Source organism: Cyprinus carpio, chromosome A17 (assembly GCF_018340385.1).
Source record: "Cyprinus carpio isolate SPL01 chromosome A17, ASM1834038v1, whole genome shotgun sequence".
Lineage (NCBI taxonomy): Eukaryota > Metazoa > Chordata > Actinopteri > Cypriniformes > Cyprinidae > Cyprinus > Cyprinus carpio.
Genome location: NC_056588.1, coordinates 17,087,261 through 17,108,422, shown reverse-complemented (window position 1 = coordinate 17,108,422; position 21,162 = coordinate 17,087,261). Strand labels below are relative to the sequence as shown.

General features: G+C 41.8%; 1 protein-coding gene across 1 annotated transcript; it reads right to left on the bottom strand.

Moving 5' to 3' along the window:
* Positions 1–4,815: 4,815 nt before the first annotated feature.
* Positions 4,816–8,716, bottom strand: LOC109086042 (5-hydroxytryptamine receptor 1B-like). Its single transcript, XM_042774262.1, has one exon. The coding sequence runs from the start codon at positions 8,418–8,420 to the stop codon at positions 7,266–7,268; it is 1,155 nt and encodes a 384-aa protein (XP_042630196.1). The 5' UTR covers positions 8,421–8,716; the 3' UTR covers positions 4,816–7,265.
* Between the last annotated feature and the right edge of the window lie 12,446 nt (positions 8,717–21,162).

Sequence of the window (21,162 nt, the reverse complement as noted above, 5' to 3'; positions counted from 1 at the left end):
TAAATATATATATACAGTGCCCTCCATAAGTATATATATATACACACACACACACACACACACACACACACACATATATATGCATACAGTACATAAATATATATATACTGTATAAATACACACACAGTCATGGGCAAAAGCTTTGGCATTGACATAAATTTTGTGTTTTGCAAAGTTTGCTGCTTCATTATTTGTTGATTATTTTCCACGTGTCTATGGTATACTGAAAAACAATGATAAGCATATCATAAGTTTTAAAGGCTTTTATTGGCAAAAAATATATAACAAGTCAATATTTACAGTGTTGACCCTTGTTCTTCATAACCTCTGCAGATTGCTCTGGCATGCTGGATATTTGCTTCTGGGCCAAATCCTGACTGATGGCGATCCATTCTTGACTTATTATTTCTCGGAGTTGATCACAGTTTGTGAGCTTCTGCTTGTCCACTTGTCTTTTGAGGACTGACCACAGGTTCTCTATGGGATTGATATCCGGGAGTTGCCTGGCCACAGATCCAAAATTTCAATGTAATGATCTTCAAGCCACTTCTTTATCACTCTCGCTGTGTGACGTTGTGCTCCATCATGCTGGAAAATACACGGATCATCAAACTGCTCATGAATCGTTGGACGTTGCTCTTGCAGGATGTTTTGATACGATTCTTTATTCATGGCAGTGTTTTTGGGCAGAATTATGAGAGCACACTCTTGATTGAAAAGCAACCCCACACATGGATGGCTTCAGGATGCTTCAATGTTGGCACAACAAAGGACTCATGGTAGCGTTCACCTTTTCTTCTCCAAACAAATCAATTTTCCAGATGTCCCAAACAGTCGGAAGGGAGGTTCAGAGAAAATAACTTTGCACCAGTCTTCTGCCGTCCAATCCTTGTACTTCCTGCAGAATTTCAGTCTGCCCTTGATGTTTTTCTAGGAGAGAAGTGGCTTCTTTGCTGCCCTTCAGGCCGTTGTCCAAAAGTCTTGGCCTCACTGTGTGTGCAGATGCTCTCACACCAACCTGCTGCCATTCCTGAGCAAGCTCTGCACTGCTGGAGACACGATTACATAACTGACTCCTCAGAAAGAGACGTTCTGGTGCTTGCTGGACACTCTGGGACGTCCTGAAGACTTCTTCACTACAGTCGAACCTCTCTCCTTGAAGTTCTCGATGATCCGGTAAATGGTTCGTTCAGTTGCAATACTCTTTATAGCAATTTCCTTGCATGTGAGGCCATTTTGATGCAAAGCGATGATGGCTGTAGTGTTTCTTTGGAGGTAACCATCGCTAACAAGAACACAATGATTGGAAGCACTTCTTTCCTCCATTAATCTGCTCTTACAATCTAATTAGTATGTTAGTGATTTCACCTGATTAGTACTCATTCACACTTTCACATGTGCTGCTGATATGATTAGTCAATTAATGTTAGCTGGTCATTTTGTGTCAGGATCAAAAAACTGTGAAATTTTATATATATATTTACAGCATGCATAGTGTAATATGTACTTATATGTATATTAAAAAAAAATCATTTTAAAGTATAAATTCCCTTGAATAAAACATACAGTACTGGGTTATTATTCTAGTAGCACTTGTTTGTATTTGTCCAGGAAGCACTTCTTATCTAGCTAATAGCATTCCAAATTGTTTGCTTGCCATCTGTTGTTCGCAATGGTCTCATATGTGACACTAAAGCACTTTTGCAAGTCACTCTGCATAAGAGCATCTGCTAAATGCCTTAATGTAAAAGTACAGAAATGAAGTGCAATTACTCAAGAACTTTATACCCCTGCATAAGAGTCAGTTTTCTCAGAATAGAAGTGCTGGTTTGCTGGTTATGTTGCAGTACTGAAACTGCTACACATCATACGTTTAATGGAGGAATATATTTCCCCTGATACTGCCTGCTTACTAAGGTAGACCAAAACTTAGCTTTCCATAAATGAGCATGTTTCAAATCTCTGAGACATAATCTATGAATGTCACATCATTTATCCTGATAAACGCTTACAATTATTGAGATGCATTAGGGGACATTTTTTCCTGCCATGACATTACAATGCAAGTATAGACATTTTTATTTCATAGATTTATGTAACAAATAACCCTTCTGAAAAACAAAGAAAATCTTTAGAGTAAAACACATGGTTAAGTCGCAAAATGGACCTCATCTACTTTGATGACATTCATCATATGGTATTAAAAGCCACCTCATCTGTCATAACTTGATGTCAGTCCTTTTTTTTGCAACTGTAATAATTTAAAGGGATAATTCACTCCAAAATTAATATATTATCATTTACTCACCCTCAAGTTGTTCCAAACCCTTATGATTAACACAAAACAATATAACACAAAAAATCAAAAACTGTAACCAAACAGTTTCCGATAGCCATTGACTTTCATTTTCCATACAATGAAAGTCAATGGCTACCAGCAGCTGTTTAGTAACCAACATTCTTCAAAATATCTCCTTTTGCATTCAGCAGAAGAAAGAAATTCATGCAGGTTTGGAACAAGTTGAGGATGAGTAAATTTTATAGATTTTTGAGTGAACTATGCCTATAAGAATCAACATTTGAATAACACATAATGGTCAAAATCTATAAACTGAATATCGACTGCCAGCAATGGCTTTGTTACGGCTTTGACTACCATCATTTCACATTTGATCCATTCAGTAATGCTAACCACGTTGAAAGTCAAGTCTCTTTGCTATGCAGTGATGCACAGGCACAATCAGAATTGCTGACGCTGCCAAACCATCAATCTAAAGGGATTATTGTGTGATTATAAAAATGACCTCTACATTTTATATGTAAATGAAGAGCAGATATTAATTTACCCATCAAGCTGATTTTCTGTGTGAGTATTTTCCCCAGCAGATTTGATCTTATATATCCCTAGCTCCCTTTTTCTATATTGTGTCTTCAGTTGTTAATTAATGGCATCGCATAAGAAAACACTAATTCGCTAACAGTAATGAAATGACTTTAAAATCTCTCTAAACAGTGAGACAGCAGACAGACTAGACTCTCGCAGATTATATAACACATTATTTGCAAAGTCTCTGCTCCTTTGAGACAAGATTGTGCCATTTCAAATGTCAAAATATCCTTGAAAAAGATAAGATGCATGCTATATAGAGTACAGAATGCTTAAAAGTGGAATAGTCATTAAAAGCGCTTGAATAATGTGGCATTCACGACGTCGCTTCACAGATGCCGACATTACAGAGCGGACTTCCTCCCTAAAGCAGATGAATGTCAGATGTCAAGATGAAGACCTCTGTCAGAGGAGACTGTTTCCTCTGAATCTGAGCAAGTGTTTGGATCAAAATTAATGACTTTTTGTCTTGACATTTAGTAAACTGATGGTTACTGTCTGTTATGGACCATGTACAAATATAATGGATTAATGGCCTGTGCTAAACTCATTATCTGGATAGCATTCGTAAGACAAATGCCTAAATGTTTCCTGAAATAGTCTTGATTTTGAACATAGCTAAAATATTTCCTTCCTCCATACTTTTTTAGTGAAATGAACAATCCTAAAGGTAAATAATGCAGAGGCGCAGCAAAGAAATAAAGCAATAAAATAGTATAAGGCTGATAATAAGCCACTCCAACAAGTAAACAGGTATCTGTCAATCTCAAGGAATGGCATTTGGATAAAATATATATAATATTTCCTAAAAAAAAATCTGGCAAAAATGACCTGCATTTGAAAGAAAACGAGCTGTAAATGCAGGTATTTTGCAAAGGATCAGCTTAGACATTGATTTTATGAATAAATGCCTGCAAGTGCATTGTTCTGTTCGCAGGGTTCAGATATTTGAACGGTACAACCTTTCCAATATGAGGTTTGTGAACTATATCTGGATGTCTCACTTTTTGAACCATACGTGTTTACTCTATATATGCAGATATGCTCAGGGAAAATACATATTTATTAAAGACCGTATAAGGCATGACACATGATTGACGTACAGATGTGATCTATAGCTTTGGATGAGCATTTAGAACTACATATGGAGAGTGTTATGTGTTCTTAAAGAGATACTTCACCCATAAATGACAATTTTGTTGTCATTTCCTCTTGTTAGTGTAATATCTCCATATGGTAAGCTATATGGCAGCTTTGTGTGTGGAACTGACCTACATTTATGGTTTGGCATCATTTGTCACTGGTGTCTTGATACCATTTGAGAATGTAAGTGAATGTGAATGAGATTTTAAAGGGGATATCGGATGGAAAATTCACTTTCACATGGTCTTCTTTGCCTAAAATTGTGTCTTAGCAGTGTGTGGACACAACCACCCTACAATGATAAAAATCCATTCACTCCATCTTTTATTGTCTGTTTTTTGGTTGTTCTGGAAAGTTGATTATTCCATTATAATTATATGAAAAAGAGCAGCCAGGACATTCTGATAAACTTCTCCTTTAGGGTTCCATGAAAGAAAGAAATTCCAGCACACTTTTATGCCATTCGGAACTACATATTGGTGGCTATTTCATGTATTATCTTATTTGTAGGATTACATTTCTGTTTAAATCACATCATACGAATTCATATAGAATTGCTACCTTGTAAAATATTTATGTTTTTTGTATATACAGGCCATGTGTGCAATATATGACTGAGTGATTTGTATGTCGATTATATCAAGGTCGTATGTTATCAAAGACAAGTGGTAATCATATGCCTGCAAATGAGCGCTTCTCTGTTCGCTCATGATTAATGTTCCATCCACAGAGGACATTAAGGATAAGGAGGGAAAAAATAACTTTATTTGAGATGAGTCATGTGCTATAACCAAATATTTCAATTTTAATCATATTAAATAAAAAAACAACAAAAGAAAAACATTTAATTATAACAACGTCTTATAACAGAAATGCAAGATTAATTTTTGCATAGTATTAAATCTACTACTTTCAGTGAGTTTAGAAGAAAAGATAAATGGCAAAGACAAGAGATTAAATTCAAATTAATTAAACAAGAAAACAAATAATTAACGGCTCCTCCAAGCTTGTCCAAATCATTTTATACTAATACTACTCATGATAAAAGACATATTAATCAGCATACTCCAAAAAGACCAATATGGTTAGGGGAAAAAAAAACATTTATGCCATCATGTTGCTTGCTTTCCCACCACCGTCGCTTTCTGAGAGCTAATTTGCGATTCAGTGTTAAGCGGTTCTGACAGGACTGCTTACACTTATTGCGGGTGTTTGCATGGTGTTAAGCATTCAAGCTGTAAAAGTATAAAATGAGGTCTTTAAAATTCAATTCACATCAAACTCGTAGACATTAAAAGGGTCTGCGCTCAAAAAAACAGTGAAAATATCAGCATGATTTTCATTTTCTTGATGATTTTCATGTCAGTTTCTAGTCCATTGGCCCCCTGCTTATAAATGTCTCCAATTTCACTGGCTGCTGTAGGAGATTTTGCAGCATGATAAGTAAATCATAACCACCATGACTACACATACAAAGAAAGGGTTGAAGGGAACACAGGCTCATTTTTGGAAAAGCAGAATTGTGGGAAATATCAAACGTGCCTTTACACGATATGCTGCAGCTTTGCAGTGATCCTTTCCTGTCACCTCCATATGGGCTTGATAGGTTGATATCTCCCCCTCAGCCCTTTTCTTGTGCGTCGTTGACGTATTACTCACCTCCTGCGGTAGACGTGTCATTCGCAGTTACTCAGTGATCTCTCATCCTGCCAAGTGACAGATAATATGACTTATGGGTGCATAGCACAGAATTTGTTAGAAGTAGGTCTCAATCTTAATGGCCTCGGGTTGGTCAGTTTAACTCTGTCTGAGGCACTCATACTGCTGATGATTGTATAGTGACTACTTAACCCCTTAGTATAAATTCACACTGCTTGCTTTCATCAAACAAGGACTTTTCACCAAAACACCCACATTTTTGGGAGTTTGGACACGGAGAGCCACTAAAATAGATTTAGGTACAAGAATTTATCATCAGTAGGCCTGTTTTCATTATTCAAGCATAAGATAAGCGTGCACTGCTGTAAGACACATATACATATTCTCACTGTAAGACAGGACGAAAGACGTATTGGATGTGAACGCAAGCAAATGGACTACCTAACTTATTTATTAAGTTTAGGATCAGTCAGCAGCTATAGGCAGTGATCACATAAGAGCAATTTAACTGCACATTTTATAAAGACAATGAAGCTTTTTACACATTTTTGCATTATTAATTAGCAAAGTTGATCACAAGCTGTCAAAGCACTATTACGAAATCCAAAGTCATTGTAAATTATGCTCAGTTTTGCAGGAGAAGCCTACATCTACTATGTCAAACGAGGCCCACATAACAGAGTTTATTACACGGCTGTTGGGGATTTTTGATGAATAGTTTGATTGACCGCTCATCTAGGAAACCTGTTTCCTGTGTATCTGTGCTACTAGTAAACTAATCAACTCGATAATCATTTCATGGCCATTTACTTATTTGATGTATTTCTGTATGTTTGTTTTAAGCAGTCATGTGATATATGCGCAGTCAGACGGTCATTACCAGGACACAGGATCAAGGAGGCAATTTCGTATGAACTGATGTGAATTAACCACGATGTGAAACTGGAGGTAAATTGCTTACACAATGGCTACTGTTGCATTTTTATGGTTTCAACTCTGCACATTTTTCAGATTTTTATCTCTGTAACACAATTATATAGTTTTTTCTTATTTTGAAACAAGTGAGGAAAATGTCACTTTTTGAACTAGTAACCAAGGTTTGGGCTGTTTCTACGCAGTTATTAGAGTAACCAAGGTTGTGTGTTTGTGCCAGAAAAAGCGCGAGGGAGGGAGCGCGCGTGTGATTACCCGCGTCTGCTGCGGGCGGCTCTCGGCAATGTTAATAGGCAGCAGCATAATTGCAAACAGCGAGGCTATTAGATTAATTAGTTAAGACAAAATTGAAATACTTTGTCATTTTGATCCTGTTGTCTGTCATTTATTTGATTGGCCTTGTATTTGTTTTGCTACCTTTGTGCCATGCTGAAAAAAAAAAAAACCTTGAAATAATAATATGTGACTGTAATGAACTGGACCTGCTTCAGATCCCTGCAGGTGTAAGAACAACAATCAACAATTTAGACTCACTGTCAACCAATCAGAATCAAGCATTCAACAGCGCAGCGATATCACTTGCAATAATGACCGACTGACTGCATGACCATTATCCTAATATTATGTAGCCTATCTTTTTTTACTATCGTCTGCAACATCTAAAGCTTATGAGTTTGTGAAAAGCTTTTTTAAAATCCTCATTCGACATGGTGTATATTATTGGATTGATCAGTGAGTTGACATAGCCGAGCCAATTGAAAAAGTCAAAGAGTTCTGCGCAAAAGCAGGATGGACAGAGGGAAACCAGCAGTGTGTAAATGAAAAACGGCAACCAGCACACAATATAGGCTCCTAAAATAACGCCCAGGGTTTTGGTGGCTTTCCTCTCGCGCGCGGCCGAGATTCTCTTTTTCTCCAGAAGTGAGTCGGACACAGTTACTCTAATTTGATTGTCACTGCTCAGAGACCCGCTGTCCGAGTAAAGGTCTTGCCTTCCACAATGCAAAGGAGAAGTCGAAGCCACCGAAGCGGGAGAATTAGTGCTCAGATGTGCCGAAGTGAGTCTTTTCCCCGCTTTTTTGGGCGACTGCTTCAAAATGCGCTTCCTCGCCTCCACGTAAATCCGCCCGTACAGGGCGATGAGCAGCAGCGTAGGGATGTAGAAAGCTCCGAAAGTGGAGTAGATGGTGTAGAAGATGTGGTCCGTGTTGACGGAGCAGGTGGTGAGCTCCCCTGCCTTCACCTGTCGCCAGAAGAAAGGCGGCAGGGAGATGGAGATGGCGATGATCCAGGCGGTCGCCACCATCCCCGCGGCGCGCGCTTGGGTGCGTTTCTTGGCATACTCGACCGCGTCCGTTATAGCCCAGTATCGATCCAAGGCGATTACGCAGAGGTGAAGAATGGACGCGGTGCAACAGGTGATATCTGAGGACAGCCAGATGTCGCAGATAACCTGCCCGAGCGTCCACACGTGCGTGACCGTGTACAGCACGCAAATGGGCATCACGAGCACCGACACCAGAAGGTCCGTGACGGCCAGGGACGCGATCAAGAAGTTCGCCGGTGTCTGGAGCTTTCTGGACTGGGAAATGGTGGCGATGACAAACGCATTGCTTAATATTGTCGCAAGAGTGATGAGACCGAGAACTGACGCTAAGGTGACTTGGAACGCGAAACTTTCTTGTTTTTCGCCCGTTTTAGGTGTTAAAGTCACATTGGTGCCGGACGAGCTGTTCAAAACCTCGAAATGACCAGGTGTTGGTTTGAAATGACCGCTGCGCTCCATCCCAGCAGACATATGTTTTCATATTTTGAAAATAAAGCAATATTTTCGGCGCTTCATGATTTCTGCCAGCTCCAGCATCAGGTGCAGACAAACGCTCGTGGATGTTTTCGTTTTGTGGCATGCAAAGATATCTTTCTGCTTCATTCTAATTCTCAAACTTCGGTCTCTAAGAAAAATAAACTGGCATACCAATTGCAAAATTGCACAATATAAAGCACCACAGAAGTTGTGAAAGAACATCCCTGCGCCTCTTGCTTCACGTCCACAAACGAGTCATCTCTACATACTTTACCCGCAAGCAGCGGCAATTCTTCACAGGTTTCACTGATAGGCGGTCGCAGGGTTCTTGCTTTTTATAGGGCTCTGATGCAAAAGTTGCAGCTTTGATAAGCATGATTTTCTAGTTTGAGAGAGGATGCTGTCCTCTGGGTCTTAGTGCCTCGCCTCCTTACCCTTTTATGCCCCTTTTAATTATTTAAAATATGAACTCACCCTCACGTTGTTCCATACCATTAAACTGTTGTTATTTATTTATTGTTTTTAATTCTATTTGCTAATTATTTACAAAATATAAGTTCCAAATAAGACAACATAAATGTGCCATGTAGTCAATACCACTCTTGCTATATGCAGCCTTATGCTTTTATGAATCAATTATAGTTATTTTGCAGTTATTATTATATTGATATTACATTGCATATATAATAGTGAAGGTCATGGTTAATGGAACAGAAGATATTTTGAGAAATGTCTCAGTGTTTTTTTCATACAATTGAAGTTAAAGGTCACCAGAACTGTTTCGTTACCACCATTCTTCAAAATATCTTGTGTTCAACAGAAGAAAAAGAAAGTCATACAGGTTTGGAATGGCATGGGTGAACAATTACGATTCAGATTAGACTATGCTTAGTGAATCAAAACATAAAGACTGATTTCCTGAATGAATGACTTTAATCAGGGTTTTTTTTTTGTGTGTGTGTGTGTGTGTGTGTGTGTGACTTAAACATATATCTATATAAATATTTATTCTTAACAAGGCTTACATAATTACTAATGGAACTGTTAAGGAACTGGAATTGTTAAAATGAATCATATGGCCTCAGAAGACTTAGAATATAGCGCACATGCCATATGGACCACTTTCATGCATTTACAGTTTTTTTTTGCCTTTTCTTTTTCTTCAGATGTCTCACTATGAGGTCTTTTATGAAAAAAGAGCAGTGTGAAGATTTTTCAAAAAAATCAGCAGTCGGCTTTGGAACAGCATGAGGGTGAGTAAACTCTTAACAGAATTCTTTTTGTTCCACCAGAACTGGTATTGTGTATGCAGTTTTTTAGCACTTTCTTGAAGTGAAAAAGTGCTGGCCACTTGAGTGAATGTCTTCAATTTCCTAGATCAATTTATTGATTTTCAAGTAGTTATGTACACCTACGCACATCTTGAGTAAAATATCTTTGACAGAGCAAGTATTAAGTGTGAGGCGAAGTGCTAATCAATTTTTTAAACTGTAGTAAATGCGTTTGTGGCTTCCCTGATAATGACTGATAATAAAATTAGCCAAGTAAGGTGTAACTAAAAACTATCGAACTTGTCACTCATCATGTGAGCGACAACTGTCTGTCATCAAGAAGTGAACTTTACAGTAGAAGTGAACCTAAACAATTAAGTGACCTTCATTATGTAATCACTGAGTGAGCAGGAGTGTACTGTAGTGAATTATAATGTATTGAGCGCTTTTGTCAATACAGTTTCTCCTCCATCCTCGCTGACGCTAGTATGTTGTACTAATTTCCCCTCATTTTGTGATTTAATCACGTGACACACACTTTATTACCACATGAAAAGACTTTCAGGAGACACAATTATGACTCTCTCTTTTATATACACAGCTACTTATGTTCTTTTCATTGCTTTCAACAATACCCTGTTAAGCACAGTGGCGGTTCATCAAAAAATTCATTTAGTTTTTCCTAGTACAAAACCTAGTGCAGCCAGTTATCCTTAGGAAAGCCATATTCGTTGCAACTCGAGTGATCTGAACACTCCATACTGGAATGTGTGCCTGTATGTGGGTGCAAGTTAAGTATATATACTTATAGTACTTATTTATAGTATACTATAAAACTGAGGCAAAGGTTCAATGGTTATATAACATCTGCATATAGAAAAAAAGTTAAAAGAGGATGGCAATTAACATATATGCTTACCAAACCAACTAAATTTGTGCTTACCTAACTATTGGTGACTTACAGTACTGAGCAGCAATACACTGTAGGCTCATAAACACATTTGAAAATGTAGTAATATTGAAGTGTATTGCTAAAATTACTAATGAGCCAATAGTTATTTTCATTTCCGTTTACTTCCACTGTATTTTTTTATGTATTATTATTATTGTTGTTATTAATATAATTTTTTCTGTGTGTATAATGGAAGTCACTGGGAACCAAATATAATAACCCACAACATGATTTTCTCGAGTTATCACATTAGGCCACATATAACTCAGTATATTATGGAAAGTCCCAGCTGTAATTTGAAAGCTTTATGACTCACTTCACGAAAAAAAGAGTTTGTTCCCATTTCCAAGGATTTGCCTTCACAGTCACCCCATTGTGCACCTCCCCATCAGAAGATCATTTCAATTTTTTTTCCATTTCATTTTTTTTATTTTTTTTTACAGTCATTAAATGTTGAATACTGAGACGGTAATTCAGTGAGATTTTTGAAGATGGTGGATGTTCTGTACAAATCTTAAAGCACAAGTCACGCCTAAAAGCTGCACTCTTTTAAATGAAAATGCAGTGTAACTGAAGGGAATCTTTTTTTTCTGAAAGGCTTCAGCTGACGTTTAATATGTTGCCTTGCAGTAGTCGTGATAAAAATTTCCACTACTCATTCCCTAACATGACTGCATCTTCGCATGTCCATATGAAATATGATTATCGGTCATCAAAGACAACATTCTACCCTATGACCAGTTGAAACTATGCTCTTGAAGGTCAAGTATTATATACCATAGTTAAATCTCAGGCAATCACGTATGTATTTATGGGACAGTTGGAGTGGGTTGAAGGCTAGGCGCGGAGCTGAAACATTATCAGTTTATTGTCCTAGATCCCAGCTGCAGCAACACTGTGAATATGAACAATGAGTCTGTGTTCTTCCCTTGAAAGTCTTATGGACAGAATTGAATAAAAAGTTTCAGAATCTTTGTGTAAATGTGTTTTTCCCAAACATCTATTTGACTTAACATCGTCACACTCCCCTCGCCCTTTTTTCTACTGTTCTAACAGTTCTTATATTTTGTCTGCAGCATGCTACAGATGTAATATTAGGCTTGAAGGATTGAAATTGCAGTGTGTTGTTCAATCACGAAAACACCTTTGAAGATCTATGAAATGCATTAAGGTATGAGTCTTGAGAGTTGAAAACAGAATAAGAGCCTTGTGCATCTCAGACTCAGTTTTCTCAAGGTCACAAAAGTACATAAAGTCCCAAGGTGAAAATCAATTTTTTGATGTGCCCTTCAACATCTGACCCGCCACAATCATTTGATTCAGCAGAAATAAACTCCATGTCAATGATTTTCTTTCGTCCCTATCTAATTTAGGCCCTTGTCATTTTAATTATTTCCCTGCTAGCCATCTGCCATCATATATAACAGGAAGTACAGTAAGACATTACGCTATTTGACACTATGAAGGCATCCTAAAACCTTTGTCCTCTGTAGTTGAATATCAAGTAGTCTCCAGTGAAACTTGTATTTCCTATTGATTCATACTTGTCTAGACGCTGCATCAGTACACATGATCTAAGTTTAGATTTGTTGTACCTATAAGCTGCCTGTTTCCATACCAAGATTTACTTATGTCACCCAGAACAAGGGTTTTCAACACTTTTCAGGCCAAGGACACTTGCGGACAGATTGCGGTCGGTAAGAATTTTAAAAATGTTTTTGAAAGAAAAACTTACCAAGGCTGCATTTTTTTTAATTTAAAAAATACAGTAAAAGTGGTAATATTGTGATTTATTTATTTACAATTTGTTTGACTATTTAAATATATTTCAATATGTAATTTATTCCTGTGATGGCAAAGCTAAATAATAATAAAAAAAAAAAAAAAAAAAAAAAAAAACCTTACTGACCCCAAACTTGTGTTGTGTATGTCTATATACTTAAATAATTTTCAAGTAAATAATTTTCCCTCTTGTGACACCCTGGGTGTCCCTGGACCCTAGTTTGAAAGCCCTGGGTAGAAAGTACATAGAAAGTGAGTCTGTCTTTGTCCAATAGCAGCAGGAATGTGTCTGGGAGGTCCAACTTCATTGGTCCCACAATCATTATACAACACAAAAAGACTTGAGACCCAAAAAATCAATAAATCATCAGGCAGTGGTAATTCTTTGGACATTAATGGGCTCTGATGAATTATGAAAATAGCCTTTGTTTAGTTTACTGTCAAAGCAGGCAATTAAGTCTGCTCAAAATGTCTTGATTGATGAATTTTTGTCAACACAACTGCAATGTAATGGCGCTCCCAGAATCTTGGCTCAAAGGTGTGAGATAACAGCTTCTGAACACTAGTATTCAATGAAGTTCTGAAGATGCCAATAAGGTATTATGTGACTAGATAATGTGGGCCAATTTCCCAGACACAGATTAAGCCTTGGTCCTGGACTGCTGAAAACCAAAAATTACTATTGTCAGTGAAACTTAACCTATAGGACATTGGCTAATTTGCATCTGGGAAAACAGCCATGGAATTTTTCCAAACACAGATTAAATCTGGCCTGCATTAGGGAAACTATCCCAAAGTCATCTTTAGCAAAGATCAGTGGCCATACTTTGCATTTAAATGTATGAAGTTTATCAAAATTCAAGAGATCATCCAGACACCTCGAAGACTATTTTAAAGCACCTAGAGCTATCTGACCCGAGCACTTTCATCACATGCCTTTTGCCATTTGGTCTTAATCGAAGTGAGCAAGAAGCCGGTGTCAGGACATTTATGCTCGAATGTGATTATCATTCAAATGATTGGGAATCTCATCATGAAGAAAGCACAAACTACTTTTCCCAAAACCTTTGCAAGGTATCATATTGTTTTCTGCAGGTGTTTCACTGTGAATATATTGAGGGCAAAGGTATGTGACGCACTGTTGGCGGTTCTCTAGACATTTTCGTCAGTATAGGTCAACACTAAAACGCAAGGTTCAGTGACAGTCACTGGAAGTCCAGCAAATTAGAATGGACAGATAACATGGTAATATTGAAGCTGTGTAAGCTAGACTCACTGGAGTGGCAGGAAAGAGGATGTCAAAATTGGGATCCATTACAAACTATTCCAGACATCCTGTGTTTGGAGCTCCTTTAATTGCCACATTATTCCACCATAGTGGTGTAAGAATGATGCCATCAGACACTGTAGTGTCCTCTTCCTCTCCTCCTCATCCTCCTCTTGCCATTTCCACTTTCAGACTGTTTCCTCAGTCAGAACTATCTGACTGACTTTTTTTTTTTTGGCACACTTGAACCCCACACCTGTTCGACTGTCTGCTAAATGTAATGTAGAGATATTGACCCAAGGCAGGATGTATCTCCATATTGATATATTCTTATAAGAAATGTGTAACTACAGTTTTTTAAAAGTGCATTTACATTTACTTTGTTAAAAATGTAACTTCATTATTTACTTATGAAATTTGTGTTCCATGACTTTTCATGTATGGAAAAAAATATATCCATACAATAACACCTTAAATTGACCATGTCTTTATGAAAAAAAAAAAAAAAAAAAAAAAAACTTCTGTCTTAAATGTAGATATATTGTAGATATATTCCACACACAATGCTACTGTTTTGCTTTAGAGAATTTGGAATATATTATATAAGTCTATTTCGTTACTGTTATGATTTTTTTGGTGCTTTTTGTTTTATTTCTTCTTTCTGCGTAACAGGCAGGGTCATTATAAACTGTCATTGTACGGCAAGAATTTTCTTTATTCTTGTTCAACCAAACTGTTTTGGCCTAAAATATCTACTTGAAAGACCCCCTGAGATTTTAGGTTAATATTTCAATCATTTAACAACACATTTCATGTTCACTGCTCTTTGATGTTTGTTAATGGTCAAATGACATGCAGGTAAATACAGTTCCCTCACAAACCCCAGTGTGGGAAACCCTGTTGTATGGGAAATAGCTAAGTAAATATGTTACTATTTGTGTTCCTCAGAAAAAAAAGTCATAGAAATGACATGAGGGTGAATAAATAATTGCATATAATTGCTTTATCCAGTCTTCATGACAGCTAAGTGCCACAGACCCTCTGGGTGACCTCAGGCCACTCTGTTTTCAAAGCAGTTTATTTTCCTGAAGTTTACGTGTGAATACAAGTGGTGCTTATGAACAACACAACAAAATCCATATGGCGGAATGTGAGTACTGAGAAATAAGCATCTTGCCAATTGCAGTATTTAGATGGCTAAACAGCTTGTTGTGACAGTTTGTTTCTTTAATAACTCATAGTGTGGATTAGGTCTAAGCATATCTCGTGGTTTGGAGAGAAAGAGTATTGATATCTGATGACGTACAGTGTATTTTATTGTTTTTATCATATTCTTCAGGAAAACTGCTTTGAAACCTTTTCATATTTAAAGAAGCATTGAACACCATCCAGTTCAATGTCAAATCTAACGTCTTGGCAAGCTGCATTTTGTTAGAAAACAACGTTTTTCTACAAATTGTCTTGGAATATTGAGCATTTGAAGTATGACATTTTTATTTGAAAACAGCAATACTGAATTTTAATTTAGATGCACATACAGTATATTTAGTTTAGTTCTGTGATGGAAAATAGGCTATCAGCACACGTCTGATCCATCAAGTCAAAGCACTCTCAGATGGATGCATTAGCAGGAGAATGCTCTCCACAGACTGAGTAAAGCTGTCAGGACTCGGGTATGATCTGTCCTTTTCTTCCTTATTTTTTACTTTGTTTATTTTTTTTCGTTTCTGCTCATTTTTCTACCCTTGTATTCGTTTTGTTTCCATTTTTTTTTCTCTCTCTTGATTTTTAATTTATTTTCTCTGGTTTTTTCTCCCCTTCGCTCTAGCGCCAGCTGATCTCCCTCAGCAATCTAGTCTGCGGCTTGTCTGACGCACCTGTTCCCTATATCTCGTTACTCACCCTATTTATTCTGCTTGATTTCACTCCTCCTTGTCAGTGTGTTCTGTGATGTTTGGGCGTATTGGCTTTGGTCCTGTCCTGTTCCTCTTTTCTGGTCAGTACGCTCGGTGGTTTGTCTGCCCGGTTGGTGTAACGTGTGCTTTGCCCTCAGAGGATTTCGGACTGCTCTTCTGGTTCTCTACCTGGACTGTTTTTTGACCTTGTTGCTGCCCTGCCGTTCTCAGCCCTGTCTGCACCTCGCTTGACCCCCCTGTCTGCCCGACCACTCTCCTGCCTACCGTTTTGGATTTGTTTGCCCTCCTCTCCTGGCGCTCACGGAGGCCTGAGCGCGATTACCCGGCCCGCCGTGCAGTTGGAAGTTAAGACTGAGCCTTTTTTCCCGAGTTGGGGTTTTTGTTTTTTTGTTTTTTTTTTGACGTTAGGCCTTCGCCTTCCTTCCGTTAATAAAGTTACCATTTTTCAGCCTCATCCGCTCTTGGGTCCTTATCTGCCAGCTCCATCACACTGACCAAGGATGGACCCAGCGGAGGGCTCAACTTGGCAGTCGGCTTTGGAGCATCAGGGAGCGATGTTGGGCCGTCACGAGATGGAACTGTCTTCCACCCCGTCACTCTGTAGACACCGTGTCGGCTCAAATCGCGGATTTGGTGGGTCGACTCGATCGTCTCACTCGGGAGGATTTCACTTCACCGCCCGCCGGGCCTCTCCCGACCACTTTCTCCTCTGAGCCGAGAGTGAATAACCCCCCCACGTATGCGGGTGAGCCTACTAGTTGTAAATCATTCCTTATTCAGTGCGAGGTGGTGTTTTCTCTACAAGCTAGAACCTACGCATCAGAAGTCTCCAAGGTGGCCTATGTCATCTCCCTGCTCTCAGGTAGAGCACGTGATTGGGGTACTGCTGTATGGGAATCACAGGCCAGGGGCTGTTCTGATTTCAGTTCTTTTAAGGCGGAGATGATTAAGACTTTTGATCAGTCTGTTTTTTGGCAAGGAGGGCGTCCCGACTGTTAGCGCGTCTTCAACAGGGCAGACGTTCAGTGGCTGATTACTCAGTGCAGTTCCGCACCCTGGCCGCTACTTGTGGATGGAACACCGAGGCCCTTATCGCTCGTTTTTTAGAGGGTCTCAATGACTCAGTCAAAGATGAACTATATGCCCGCGAGGTTCCTGAACGGTTGGATGAGTAATCAGTCTGTCCCTCCCGCATAGACGCCAGGGAGAGAGCTACGCCGTCGAGTTCGAGCAGACTCCGAGCCAGTCACATTCGCCCCTCCATCCCAGAGTGCCGAAGAGTGTGAGCCTATGCAGGTGGATCGCTTGCGCCTCACGCCCAAGGAGAAAACAGCGCCCCGCCTGTTGGAGGGCCTGTGCCTGTATTGTGCGGCTCAAGGACACCGAGCTGACTCCTGTCCTGCTAAGGCTGCTCGCTCACCACAGAGAGTTAATTTGAGTGGTACTGCCGTTTTCCCCACTCACAGGTCACGCACTCATCTATATGTGTCTGTTCACTAAACACTCTTTGTTTAAGGCTTCAGCACTCGTTGATTCAGGAGCAGAGGGCAACTTCATTGACGGGGATAACTTTGCATGGGCGCGCAGCTCGGGATATACCCATCCAATCCCTGCAGTCACCTATAGTCGCTCATGGACTCGATGGCCAGCCACTTATGCTGATTCGGTGAGTGTTCTTACCTCCGGGAACCACCGGGAGGACCTCAGGTTCCTAGTCTGTAAATCTCCGTCTGCCCCTTTGGTATTGGGTCATCCCTGGCTCGTTCGTCATGGGAACCCCTGAACATTAACTGGGCAGACAATTTAGTTTTGTAATGGAGTCAATATTGCCACACACATTGCCTTCTGTTGCTCTCTCCCCGGTCTCTGTTTCTGTTCCCCTACAGGAGGAGGAGGCGGACCTTTCTCGAGTTCCTGCTTGTTACCATGATCTGCGGACGGTCTTTTCAGCAGGTCCGGGCTGTATCTCTTCCTCCTCACCGACCGTATGATTGTGCCATCGATCTCCTCCCCTGGTGGCTTCTCCGCCTCGCGGGGACGGCTGTACTCTCTCTCCGCGCCCCGAGCGCGAAGCGATGGAGAAGTATTTAAGTGATTCTCTGGCAGCTGGTATTATTCGTCCCTCTTCTTCTCGGCCGGAGCGGGGTTCTTTTTCGTGAAGAAGAAGGATGGCTCTCTGCGCCCCTGCATAGATTATCGAGGGTTGAATGACATCACAGTTAAGAACCGGTACCCTCTGCCGTTGATGTCATCGGCCTTCGATCTCTTGCAGGGGGCCGAGTTCTTCACGAAATTGGATCTTCGCAATGCTTACCATCTAGTGCGGATCAGGGAGGGGGGACGAATGGAAGACCGCGTTTAACACGCCCTCGTGGGCACTTTGAATATCGGGTTCTTCCCTTCGGCTTATCCAACGCCCCAGCTGTCTTTCAAGCACTTGTCAACGACGTGCTGAGGGACATGATCGACAGATTCGTTTTCGTTTATTTGGATGACATCCTAATTTTCTCTTCTTCTTTTCAGGATCATGTCCAGCACGTCCGACAGGTGCTTCAGCGGGCTGTTAGAGAATCAGCTGTTCGTTAAGGCGGAGAAGTGCGAGTTCCACGTTCAGTCAGTTTCGTTCTTGGGCACACATCATCTCGGTGGGGGGGATTCGCATGGACCCTGCGAAGGTGAGGGGGGCCGTCTCCGAATGGCCGGCACCTGATTCCCGTAAGGCGTTTACAGCGGTTCCTGGGTTTCGCCAATTTTTTATAGGCGATTCATCAGGAACTTCGGGCAGGTGGCGGCCCCTCTGACCGCGCTAACCTCCACCAAAGTCAACTTCTGTTGGTCAGCGGACGCCCAGGCGGCGTTCAATGAATTAAAACGTTAGATTCACCTCAGCCCCCCCAATCCTGGTGACTCCTGATCCTTCCCGGCAGTTCGTGGTGGAGGTGGATGCGTCAGAGGTCGGTGTCGGTGCCGTGCTCTCCCAGGTATCCTCCTTAGATAACAAACTGCATCCTTGTGCTTTTTTTTCACACCGTTTGTCTCCCGCAGAACGAAAACTACGACATCGGTGATCGGAGTTGTTGGCGGTTCGACTGGCTTTGGGGGAGTGGCGTCACTGGCTGGAGGGAGGCGGGCCGTTCCATTTCTGGTGTGGACTGACCACAAAAACCTGGAGTACATTCGGTCTGCACGCCGGCTTAACACCAGACAGGCTCGGTGGGCGCTCTTCTTTGGGCGCTTCGACTTCACCCTCTCGCTTACCGACCCGGGTCAAGAACGTTAAACCCGACGCGCTGTCGCGTCTTTTCGCTTCTCCTGGCGATCCGCCCCCCGACACTATAGTACCCCTTCTCGGGGTGCGTGCTGGGGGCGCTTACCTGGGGAATCGAGTAAGCTCGTCAGACGAGCGCAGGAGGAGTCGGGGTGCCAGCGGGGTGTCCCACGGGTCTGCTCTTCGTGCCCGAGTCAGTTCGCTCCGCCGTTCTCCAGTGGGGTCACTCCTCCAGATCATGTGCCATCCAGGAGTGAGGAGGTCGCTGGCTGCCATCCGCCAGCGGTTTTGGTGGCCTGCCATGGCAGAGGACGTACGAGGTTCGTGGGGGCGTGTCCGGGTCTGTGCTCAAAATAAATCTTCTAATTCTCCTCCCGCTGGTCTGTTTAATGCCGCTTCCCATCCCATCCCGCCCCTGGTCCCATATTGCCCTGGATTTCGTGGTTGGACTCCCTCCATCCAGTGGCAATACTGTGGTTCTCACCGTAGTGGACCGCTTTTCCAAAGCGGTCCACTTCGTTCCCCTTCCTAAACTCCCCTCGGCTAAGGAAGCGGCCGGGGTGGTCATTGATCAGGTCTTCCGGATTCACGGCCTTCCGGAGGACGTGGTTTCTGACAGGGGGCCCCCAGTTTCGTTTCGCATTTTTGGAGGGAGTTCTGTCGACAGATTGGAGCCTCCGCGAGTCTGTCGTCAGGCTTTCATCCACAGACCAACGGCCAGACCGAGCCTGCCAACCAGGATCTCGGTCGGATGCTTCGCTGCCTGGCATCCCATAACCCCTCCTCCTGGAGTAATCAACTCACGTGGGCAGAATATGCTCACAACTCGTTACCGGTGTCGTCTACAGGTATGTCCCCGTTCATGTGTAGCCTGGGTTATCAGCCTCCTCTGTTTTCTTCCCAGGGCTCCGAGGCAGCTGTCCCCTCAGTTCAGGCTTTTGTTCAGCGCTGTCGCCGCACCTGAAGGAGGGCCAGGGAGGCGCTTATCCGAGCTAGGGGACGCGTTAAGACTGCCGCAGACCGCCACCGTAGGTTGACGCCTCATTATGTCTGCGGACAACGCGTATGGCTCTCCACCAAGGATTTGCCACTGAGGGTCCCATCGCGAAAGTTGGCACCTAAGTTCGTTGGACCATACCTTATTTCCAAAGTCGTCAACCCGGTGACGGTCTGTCTCCGGTTGCCCAATTCTCTTCGTCGTGTGCACCCTGTCTTCCATGTGTCCAAAGTTAAACCTGTCTTGCGTTCTCCCCATTCCCCTACTGTGTCTTCCCCTGTCGCTCCCCCCCCTCCTGTTATGGTTGACGGTTCTCCTGCGTCATAGGGTTAGGAGAATCTTAGACTCCAGACGTCGTGGGCGGGGACATCAGTACCTAGTGGACTGGGAGGGGTACGGGTCCGGAGGAGAGATGTTGGGTCCCAGCTCGGGACGTCCTGGACCGCTCGCTCATTGACCAGTTTCACCAACGCGGTCCTTCTTCCTCGGGGGCGCCGGGAGGCGCTCCTGGGGGAGGGGGTACTGTCAGGACTCGGGTATGATCTGTCCTTCTTTTCTTCCTTATTTTTTACTTTGTTTATTTTTTTTCGTTTCTGCTCATTTTTCTACCCTTGTATTCGTTTTGTTTCCATTTTTTTTCTCTCTTTGATTTTTAATTTATTTTCTCTGGTTTTTCTTCCCTTCGCTCTAGCGCCAGCTGATCTCCCTCAGCAATCTAGTCTGCGGCTTGTCTGACGCACCTGTTCCCTCTATCTCGTTACTCACCCTATTTATTCTGCTTGATTTCACTCCTCCTTGTCAGTGTGTTCTGTGATGTTTGGGCGTTTTGGCTTCGGTCCTGTCCTGTTCCTCTTTTTGGTCAGTACGCTCGGTGGTTTGTCTGCCCGGTTGGTGTAACGTGTGCTTTGCCCTCAGAGGATTTCGGACTGCTCTTCTGGTTCCCTACCTGGACTGTTTTGACCTTGTTGCTGCCCGCCGTTCTCAGCCCTGTCTGCACCTCGCTTGACCCCCCTGTCTGCCCGACCACTCTCCTGCCTACCGTTTTGGATTTGTTGCCCCTCCTCTCTGGCGCTCACGGAGGCTGAGCGCATTACCGGCCCGCCGTGCAGTTGGAAGTTAAGACTGAGCCTTTTTCCCCGAGTTGGGGTTTTTGTTTTTTTGTTTTTTTTTTGACGTTAGGCCTTCGCCTTCCTTCCGTTAATAAAGTTACCATTTTTCAGCCTCATCCGCTCTTGGGTCCTTATCTGCCCTGACACCAGCTCCATAGGACAGAGAGACTTAAA